Here is an 11,306-nt window from a genome sequence, read left to right as displayed (position 1 = left end):
CTTTGGAAAGCTTACCAATAGCCTCAAAACTAAACTAACTTCACACCGCTTGCCCACATCGGCTATGTGTCTTTCGAATACAACGAACTTGCCTGAACCATTTTATTTTGCTAAATTATTATGTTAACATGAAAATAATTGAAACAAGAATTCACTTATGCAAGGCAATTTATTTATTTCGCTTTAGCTGCTACTGCTCTTGTTGCTGCTGCTGCAGCTGATGTCTCCGGGTCTACCAATGAATAGAGTGCTCAATGCACCGATATTCGAGCGGCCAACAGTGGCAGCGTCAATAGTCGGTATTCAGTGCCGCCACCTCAGCTCATCTGTTGCAATTCAATTGATGGCCGAACAAATGTGTTCTGAAGTGGAGCAGATTGGCCATTTAGGGCAAAAAGGCACAGATGCGTCAGTTGCGATACGGTCGGAGCCAGCCATTGTTATCGGCAATGCCATACTGTTCGAGAGGCGTTCAAAGACCTTCAAAGTCGGCAAGCAAATGCCCACGGCAATGGCGACCACTTTCCACACAAGATTTCCTGTCTTCGGTCAGCTTCCACTTGATTGTATGCGTTAGTTTAGTAAACTTTGCTACATTGCTACACACTCGCATTCACTCGCATAATGGCTTAGTGCAGAGGCTACACTATTTCAGTGCAATTTATTTTTCGTCCCTGTTAATGGCACGTCGTATTATTTTGTTCAACGATTTGTTTAGCTGCTTGTAATTTTTGTTGCTAACACGCATCGAGACACTTTGTCCGCTCAGTCGACAGGACGCACCATATCGTTGCTACAGCCGTGTATGCATGTTTGTATATCTATCTTATATGCTAGTTACATCTTCCTTCCATCTGTCGACTACTGTTCGACCTATGAGTGTCACATATACACATTTTTCTTAACACTAGACTTTCTGACTTTGGCTATTGTTTTTAGCTGAGAATAGCCCATTTAATAAAATAAATACTTTTCGAAGATTATATCCAATTTAACGGTTCATTGCTTCAACGATTAGGCATAATAAACTCTTATTGGAACTCACTGATTTGAAAAGGTATTTTTGTATGGATCGCAAATTTGATTTATATTCCTTTTAAGGTCGGAACTAAACGACTTGATGCTGAGTAAGAGACGAGAACGTTCTTTTTAGTTTGGTACAATTGACCCAACTATGCATCAACTTCTTTGACTCATCTAAAAATACATTTTCTAAAAGTCTGTTAAATAGGACTACGTGACGGCAATAACATTCTTATTCGACTTAAATAACTGATCGATGAGTGATTTTTTCAAGTTTGAAACAATAGAAATCGCATATCGAATCTGTGGAATACGTTGAATAGGACAACAGTTTGTGGCTTCATTCGACCAATTTGTTCATGGTAGACTACGAAAGTGTGAGCCGATGCGTTCTCATAGTAGCAGAGCACTGTTTTAACACCGTTTTTAAGACTATTTTGCGTTCTCTAGGTAGTCTATGAAGATCACTCCTTGTAAATCCCAGAAAACGGTAAACATCATCCTTCCTTTCGATAAGACAGCATTCGTCTTCTTCGAAGCCGGTTTTCCAGGTAAAGTCCACTGTTCTGTTCCTTGGTATCTGGCGTATACTAGTAGATTCATGTTTTGTCGACCATCATGGAAAAGATGCTTTTGATTTCACTTAGACTAAACTTAAGAAATTGTTCTTAGAATAGCCATATTAGTCGGTCCAAAAATACGCTAGATAGTGAATATTGATTCAAAAAACACATAATATAAAAGTTTACTTTTTTGTTTAGCAAAAAATAATTCATATAACATTTTTTTTTTGTTTTTTTTTTAGACTGCATTGCATTGGGCTGCCAAGCATGATAACCAGGACGTGGTAAAATTAATAGCGGGCACACACAAAGCGGACGTGAATGCGAGATCGGTTCGTGTTAATTAAATTGTGTATTAATTCTATGATATAAAAAACAAATATTATATTAAAATTTCCAACTAATAACGCAAATATTATTCTCTATTTCCAATTTATGCGAATTTCCTGATCATCATTTACAGAATGGCGTAAGTAAACAAATTGATTTTAAATATTTATTAAATAACTAACAATAATATTTTATATGTCTTTTTGCGTATTTATACAAATGTATAAGAAACAAAATTTAACATTTGGCAAGAATTTGTTAAACAAAAAAAATGATTTTATTATTTTAGCATATAACTTAATTTCAATATTAAAATCGCAATTTTTAATAAGATGTTCCTACATTAACATATTTATTCAAAATTATAGGGAGCAAAGGTAGCCGAGTTTATATCGAAACCAATATGTCTTACAGTGACACATGTAGATGAATTCATGCAAAATGAAGTCACATTTTATTAATTCACAATACATTGCGTTTTTTGTTCCATTTTAAAATGCGCGAAATTGAAAGAGTATTTTCAATTGAAATGTTGCGCCTGCCAGTCACTTTCCTCTTTGTTTTAACGCCAAATGTGACACTTGCTTGCTGTTCGATCATCGAAATGGCAGGATGTTACCACAACCCTTTTCCATATACCTACCACCTCTCAGGAGGCGTTTTAAGAACAAAAAACGTATCATACTATTTCCGATACGCATACTAGTTTGAATCGTTGTGTCTTTATGTATTTGTATGTATGTGTGTTAGAACGTTTTCCTTCTGCCACTTGTAAAATTTCGTATTCGCTGTGAAATTGAAAATAACGAAAATCGTGTAACAGATTTGAAATTGCTGCAGCAAATGAATTGAATCGAAATGAAATGAAATGAAATGTTACACAACAGCGGTCGAGACAATGTCAATTTCGACGAGATTTTAAAATGCAACAAACTTGATTCACAATTTCTGCTCGAAGACATGTCGCAAAAGCAAACAAGCATAAATACATATCTACACACCTATAAGCGATATGTTCGTTTGTATCTATATACATATGTCTGTACAAGTTGCCAATTCGCATCGCTTCTCAAAAATTTATTTCGGTTGACTTAAAATTTGTCAGGATTTTAATTTTGCGTATTTACATGGATACATACATATGTATATATTTATGTTTGTTGTGTGTACATACATATGTTTTTGGTTGCTTTATTATTTGTAATTTTAAGCCTTTTCATTGTTTAAAATAGTTGTTGTAATTGCGCTTTTCATTTTAATTTGATTTTTTCCTTTATTCCTTTTAGGGTTACACTCCTTTACACATTTCAATGCAATTCGGTAGGGCTGATGTTTTTGAGTTGCTCGTCAATGTTTACAGTAAGTTTATCACAGTCTCTTAATTAAAAACGTCTACTAATGTAATATATCTGTCTCAATACCACAAAATTGGTTAAATCGGCTTAAGCTGTATACCTTATTTTTTTCAAATCTGGGCTTATCACTTATCCATACTTTATAATAAGTTATTATTTAAGGTAAAAGCCGGTTTCAAGTTTCGAATCAGTCGCACAAAATTACGAATACTGCCGCCTTAGTACATAGACTACCTTCAAGTTATTAACATTATTATTAGCGCTCGATTGGTTATAGAGACTATCTTCACCTACCATTTGAACGGTGCATTTTTATTCTATTCACCAAAAAATTGTTCAAACTGCTGATATATTATTTTTAAGCTTTTTATGAAGTGGTGAAAAGTCTAAGGTTTGGTCCTCGGGCTGATCCTCGCACCATACGTAACGTGGATACACACAGCTGTGAACGCTGATCCTTTTTAATTTCCCAATATAGATCGACGAAGCGCTTTGAGTCTACCACAACTTTGTTAAGGTGTCTAATATCAATCCCAGTCCCTTCGTCAGGTCGGCCGAAAGCGTGCTCGCCGATATGTTTCAACTTTAGTCTGGCAAAGGCTGGATAGTTGAGAAGAAAGTGTCTAGATGATTCCAGTTCACCTTCTACACTACAGCCTTAGCAATTTGCGTCTGACAAGATATGTAACTAACCTCACCGTATGTGAGCCTTTTGGACAGTGTCCAGTGAAATGAAGAGCAAGTAGTCAGAAAAAGCACAAGAAGTCAGCAGAATACCAACTTTTTCCAACTGCGATTAAATTGGAGAAAGGTCTCTAGCAAGCTCATCGGCTTTACAGTCTCCAGCGATTCCGCTGAGACCTTTGAAATATCGCAACAATGAAAAAAGTTTTTATAAATGAAAATATGGTTTTATTCTTCGACATAATCTACATAGTAATGCATTCGTTGTAATGGTCGTGCAACATTTTGATAACGGTTGGGTAGTATGTGACTTGGAGGCATTTTTACTGATTTTTGTGTTATAGTCTGAGAAAGATAACATAAAATCAGCGCTCATCTTTACATATACAAGTAATATACAAATATTTAATAGTGAAACTCGGGGATTCAGTACTTTACAAGATAGTAGTAAGTTTAAATATTTTTCGTAATCTATAGACAATTAATACTAAATATGTTTTTTTTTTCACAGAACAAAACTGTTAAACATTATGACAAAAAAAAAAACATTTATATCGCACAGATATTTTTTAACCTTCAACTCTCCAAACCACCGATACAGTAACAACTAACTCAGATAAAAAACATATTTAAAGAAACAATGAAGACTAAGAATGCCACAAATATGAAATTCAACAACGAATTCTAAAGTCGATATGTATTTGAAGTAATATAAGACACCGTTCGATAAGGTCAAATATTTAAATCTATATATCTATGTCCCCAAGTAGGCATTTTTCTTTCATCATCTTTGTTAATGTTTGTCGGTTATCTGACCATCCTAGCATACTTCTGCCCTTAATGCCACATTACTGGAAATTCTTTTAATTACCCAATTAAAAGTTCAATATTTGCTTAGTAATCGACAATGATTTTTGTTGATCGTCAATCATATCAGTTATAGATATGTTAGAATATTGAAGAAACACACGAGTGTTTCTAATGATATTAGGCGGAAGTTCGATATATGTTCATATGTGAGGCGATGGTACCAACAAAAGCATTAATTTTCGGTTATTGACAATTTAACGAATTTATTAGATAATTTAGGCTTTTGGGCGGCACGTTCAAACATTTAAACATTTACCCAAGTAGTCGAAGTGATAAGTGCTAAAGCGATAAAGTCCGCACCCCCCAATCAATTTGGAGCTATTACACAAATAAATATGTATATACAAATAAAACGATAACACCTTTGTTTGTTTTGTCAAAAATTATTATTACAGAGGCCAATCGGGATCTAACGGACTGGAGCGGCAACAAACCCTTAGATTACAGCAAACAAAGCACCAGCGTCTCACCGTCAACCTTCAGCAGTGAGTACTACAATGATTACTATATGCATGAAATTGAACCCAACAATAACAACTGGGCGCGCACGCTTTTGAAAGGTGCCAGCGGTAGCAGTGTACGCAACAAAAAATACATACCGAAAGCCTATGCGACAATATCGTCGAAGAGTAAGTCTGCCACTGTCTCGCGAGCGCAATCGCTTATGACAGCTACAGCGCCGACTTTCCGTCGTCGTCCGAAAAAGGCAATGGCCGAGTCTTTATTTACGCTAGAGCAAGATCTTCTAGAGCCATGTGAAATGCTATCGCCACCCACTTCACCGCTCAATCTTCAGCTAAATAAAAGCAATAACAATAATAATATAAAATCGCCTGGTAGTCCAGAGCGTCGTTCGAGTGCTGATGGTGGCGCTTCGATAACTAGTGGTGCTAGTGGTAAAAGTGGCAATAGTGGCGGCAGTGGCAGTGGTAGCGGCGGTGCAACACCCAAATCTTCGGAAAAAAATCAAAAACCTACCAAAAAAGGCACTACGCCACGGCGTAAGGAGAGTTTCTTTCGTAAAACTTTGCGTGCTGCAGTCGCTGGCACCCAAACTACCAACAAGCCTGTAACTAATCAGCTGCTTGCGGAATAAAACTACTGCACACTTCCCCACCTGGCTTATGACTATTGTGGCATTTACATAATATTTTGGTTGCTATTAAAAAAAATCACTTTTATTTTAATTTTTTATTTAGCTAATTTTAATTTTTAACCATTTTTAGACATTTTTAATTTTTTTATATTAGTTTTATGGAAAACAGTTTTATTTCACTTAACGTACCTAACCTAACTTTTTATTCTAACCCAAATTTATTTCCGGAAGAAAGTAACCACTTATGTATTTATCCTTATTTGTATTATATTTTTTATTACACGCATGATTTTTAACTGCAATTTTATTACAAACACATGTTACTAAATAATACATATACATATATATACTATAACAATAATAATACAATTTACTTATGTAGTAAACAATGCTTTTAACAGTCTTTTTAGTATTTAAATTTATTATTATTTTCATTTTCGAATTTTATTATTTTTTATTTTAGTAAAAAAATATCCTTTATGCGCTTATATAATTAATTTATTTTCAACATTTCTTAAACAATCATGCTAAGGTTTTCATACAGCAGTTTTGAAGGTAAATAAATTTACGTATTTTCTTAAGACTTCTTATCCAATATCTAATATAAAGTCAGCAGTTTTGAAAAAAAAAACTATAATGCAAACAAAAATTAAGCCAAGTCGCTTTTAAGTGAAGTGATATATCGGATGACATATCTATAATTTTTTTTTATTTAATAAAACTCTTAAAACAGAAACCCTTTTCGGAATCTTTATTATTACCCAAAAAAACCAATCTCTTAACTTTTTAAAAACTATTTCATTCGAATTTATGGCGGGACTACGCTTCAGATGGTTCTTACGGAACTTTGATTGCTTTTACTGCCGATATCACGCGAATAAAGTTAGCGTCCAAATTCATTTAAAAACAAGTAAGAACGGGCTAAATTCGAGCGTAACCGAACATGTTATACTCTCGCAATCTAAAAGGTTCAAAACCGGGAAAATACTTTCATATGTTTCAAAACTTTTATTAAATAATTTTACATAAGAATTCAACATTCATTATTCCATGAAACCATGCCTGGAACACAATCATATTTGGTATCTTTATTATAGGTCATAGACTCACTTAGTTGCCTTACTACGTTTTGTTTCTACTACGTTTTAAAATCAATTCTAATTACTTCTAATGAGATATAAACTCAAATAAAAATTTAATATACACTATATATCAGGAAAAGGTCAACAAGATAATCGGAAGCAAATATATTAGAGATATGAAGTTTAGAGCAAGATTTAGACCAATTTCATTCAGTATCATAGCATGTTTAGTTAACATAACTCGTACAGTTTTTGGAATTAAGGGGTCACGCCCACTTCTTTAAGCTTTTCAGCTCACCCGTGACTCTCACTTCTGCGATGCCTTGCATCCAATTACAGTTTCGTGCCCTAATTTGGAGCTTAGTTATAGCATTTTATAAGTTTATGAGACTCTTCTCGTCATCCCGATCATCTATGGTATACATACATATATGTTTGACAGATGTCATGACAACCAAACAGAAAAAAATTAAGGTTCGTTCACAAAAAATGTTCTCTACCAACACATTTGGATCTTAACGCTCACTTCATTCCGGTACACCTGCTATACATAGGTATATACAATATATACTTATTACTCTATATCAATCTCGATTAGTTTTAGGTGCACAAACAACTATTGTACTCTCTGTTGCAGGAATATAAAAAAATGCTAAATTGTATCATATGGTGATAGAATGAACATAAATGTTACATCATATATTGATCAAAATACGCGAAAAATTTTTCCCAAGCAATACTTTATTCGTAAAATAGCTGAGTAATTGGCACGCGAAAAGGGGTATATATGGATAGTTCTAAACATGCAGATATATGTAATTAAATAATTTTAATTAGCATTAAGTATTGAAATTGTTGATTTATTTAAAACAATATATATACTTTTTGTATTTATTTCTAATTGATTTTGTTCCCCTCATACAAAAATAGGTTTACAGCAAAATTATTGTATCCAAGTATGTTCCATTTCTCCATGTGTTCTAACATAAGTAAAAAAGTTCAGAAGGAATAGGTAACTTTTAGCGATAGCAAATGCATAAAGGATTACATCCAATCTGTTAAAAAATTACTTTTTTTTGTACTTAATTTTTTTTTATTTTTTTTTTAATTTTTAAATTAATTAAATTGCATTTTTAATCAATTGGTTCCACTGCTCCAAGGCAATATTTGAATACATTTTTTAAAAACACGTTTACTCTGACCATCACTAAATTTACACATACACAGGCATATAAAATTGTGTGTAATTTTAAATCTAATCTTTATATTTACTTTTCATTCTTCATGCGCGCACTCATAGCGGAGAATGCTGAGATCTACGGCATATTATTATACGCGCAAATTGCATGGTGTCTATATAATGCCGCAAGTAATAAATTAATTGTCATTTTTATGTACCCAAATAAAACAAAAACCACAACTAAAGCATCACATTTGTTTCACAAACGCAACACCCACATTGCCCCATTTGCATCCTTTATGTACTCATTTGTATTCAAGAAAATGTTGTACATCTATTCATAACGGCCTGCGCAAAACATTTACCCATTAAGGAACAACAACAAAAATGTTTTTGAACCATTTCTAATTTCTAATATTTTAAATATATTGTATTGTCGTCGCTTCAATCTTATATAGAAATTCAAGCGATGCGTCAACATGTGATCGAAAGTGGTAGCGTCGCTGGTGGCACCTTTAACTCCTGGAGGCAAGTTGAACCTAGTGCAACCAAGCCTAGCCGGCGTAAAAGAGTTCAAGACTTATTTGATCAAGCGATTGAAGCAAGCGCTGACTAACGCAGCTCCTACATTTGCATTCCTTATATTTGAAATTATTATTCGTTTCTCTTTTTTATGACATTTTGTGATGCGTTTTTTATTTTGACACTTAAATTTGCGTTCTTTGCTACGTGTTCTATGTTTGTGTCATTTGTTTTAATAAATTGTATTTTGCACAAATTTTTAGATACTTAGATTTTGACACTAAAAATTGTATTTTGTATTTGATTCCTTAAACTATATATTATATTTTGTATATATGTATTTAAATTTATTTAGTTTTAGTAGCGCGTTGCTTTAATTTATGCTGTAGATATTGTAGAATCTCTATTATCTGGTACTAGCTTTGCGTTCGGAAAACCTCTTTTGTATTATTTCTCTAACGGTAAGTACTTTTTGGTTTACTTTTTACTTTAGTAAATTTTGTTGCACGCATTTGTTACTCTCTTGACTTTACCATACTTGCACTTTTATATCATTAAACCGTCTGTTTCTGGAGCACACCGCGATAAGTATGTATTTATGTAGTAAGACTCAGCATTTGCATGTAAATTCGCTTAACCTTTAATTAAAATTTGGCATTATATCAAATGTTATAAATTCAACTAAAATGTCGCTTTTCCTTCGAATCCTTACAGAAATCAAGGCAAAGAAAAAAACTACAGGTGAGCTCAAATATTTTTTAAACCATTAATATGTATTTTAGATCTATTTCTAATTTAGATCTATGTAGAATATATAGATATATTCCATAAAAATGTTTAGGATCACAACTGTTACCCTAAAGCTAATATTGAAAAAAATAAAATTACAAATATAATATTACTCAATATTATTTGCAATATACAGAATATTTAGCCAAAAATCAGAGCACTTAGTGCTTATTTATATAGTATATGTATACATACATATATATTAGTCATTTCATAGGGCATGATTTTGATTGTTCAGTTTGTATGGCAGCTATATGCTAAAGAAGTCTGTTATCGGCCGTTCCGACAAATGAGATGCTTCTTGGGGAGAGAAGGACGTGTATAAAGTTTCACACGTTAGGGGTCGCTTGAACCTACTCTCGCTGAAATACTTCTATATCTATTTTAAGATAAACCGATTTCTTAATTTTTTTGCAAATTGTCATCTTACATATATTGGGAGCCCTGCGCCGACAAAATATTTGCTTATTTGTTGAGGCATCAATTAAAAGTCATTGTCTCTCAAACTTACAATAGCATGGATTGATGTGTTCATGTTGCTTACAACATATTATAATGGTTCGAATAGGTCCTATAAACAGTCCGACACAACTAAATTATGCTTATTTAATTTTGAAATTAATAAAAACGTTTGTAGTTTCTATATGACTAACTTTTGTCTTAATTTTTTAACAGCGGAAAAAGATTCCGGCTTCCTTCGGATTGGTTCTTTGAATGTCCGAGTGAAGAAGACAACCGAAGCATTCAGCAACTTCTTGGGAGTGGGAAATGGGCACACACTCTCCCAAACGGGAGCAGCAAGTCGCCATCACCAGCGGTCTCACCAACACCGTCTGCAAAATCATCGTCATCATCCTGCCGCTGGTATGACACGGAATCCGATGACGATGAAGACCAAACCCTTAGGCACTGATACGATTGGCAGCAAATCTAGTAGTAAAAGTAATAACAAAAAGCATAATATAGGCTCACGGGGTAGCGTTCCGATCAACATGAATAGTTTACAGAGAAAATTTGAGAAATTACATAAATCATGGGGTTCGGCTGATAATATACAACATCATGATGAAGATGATCAAGATGACAAAGAAGTCATGCCACCACCGAAAAATATCGATTCGCTTGTAAAAAAGAGGCAAAAATTCACGACGACACCGGCAATGCGTTCATCCGTACCATCGTCGCTTGTAACTGATTCTCCACGTGATTCCATTTCATCGTCAAATTCCAGTACGAATCTAGTTGCTGGCTATAGCAGTATGCCAACAACGCCTAACCAAAAACGAGCACCACTTGGCTGTGTACCATCAGATACTTTAATGGATTCGGACTCGGATTGTGCTTATGGTTTTGATTCGAATTGGTCGATGAATGGTCGAACTTCGACGAGCAGTGGAAGTTTGCAAGTTCCACAATATTGAAATCTATGTAAATATGTATATAGGGAACTTTGAAAATAAGCGGATCTTTAAAGCCCACTATTACTTAGGCTCTGTGTATATGTGTAATATGATTTAATTATATGCTTGTATACTACTCAAATGCTATCTAAAGCCATGAAAAAAATACAAAACCTGTCTAATTTAAATAAATATTTTTATAAACATGTTTTTAAATTTTGGGTTTTCATTTGAATGCGTCAGGATATGGAATATGCAAAAGCTCCTAATATGCAACAATCGTTTTGAAATAATTAATTTAAAACTTGTGGTACGCTTTATACCTAAGTAGGAAAAAAAAACTAAACAACGATAAAAACAAAAGTTTTGTTTTTTAAATTAACAGTTTAAAACTACTTAATCATAATATTAA

At 33.6% G+C, this 11,306-nt stretch overlaps 1 protein-coding gene across 1 annotated transcript; it reads left to right on the top strand.

Moving 5' to 3' along the window:
• Positions 1–1,830: 1,830 nt before the first annotated feature.
• LOC106623303 (uncharacterized) lies at positions 1,831–11,110 on the top strand. Its single transcript, XM_070110931.1, has 5 exons — positions 1,831–2,055; positions 3,203–3,275; positions 5,221–5,310; positions 9,420–9,446; positions 10,170–11,110. The coding sequence occupies exons 2-5, from the start codon at positions 3,227–3,229 to the stop codon at positions 10,913–10,915; spliced, it is 912 nt and encodes a 303-aa protein (XP_069967032.1). The 5' UTR covers positions 1,831–2,055; positions 3,203–3,226; the 3' UTR covers positions 10,916–11,110.
• The last annotated feature ends 196 nt before the right edge of the window (positions 11,111–11,306 follow it).

Source organism: Bactrocera oleae, chromosome 6, assembly GCF_042242935.1.
Source record: "Bactrocera oleae isolate idBacOlea1 chromosome 6, idBacOlea1, whole genome shotgun sequence".
NCBI classification, from domain to species: domain Eukaryota; kingdom Metazoa; phylum Arthropoda; class Insecta; order Diptera; family Tephritidae; genus Bactrocera; species Bactrocera oleae.
The sequence above is the reverse complement of the archived record's forward strand: the minus strand, read 5'-3'. Positions and strand labels throughout refer to the sequence as shown.

Bases quoted from the DNA above. Each gene is read 5' to 3' on its own strand.
- LOC106623303 (XM_070110931.1), top strand. From the start codon at position 3,227: ATGCAATTCGGTAGGGCTGATGTTTTTGAGTTGCTCGTCAATGTTTAC. The intron at 5,311-9,419 runs GTGAGTACTACA...GAATCCTTACAG, and splicing joins CTCACCGTCAACCTTCAGCA to AAATCAAGGCAAAGAAAAAA. The intron at 9,447-10,169 runs GTGAGCTCAAAT...ATTTTTTAACAG, and splicing joins GGCAAAGAAAAAAACTACAG to CGGAAAAAGATTCCGGCTTC.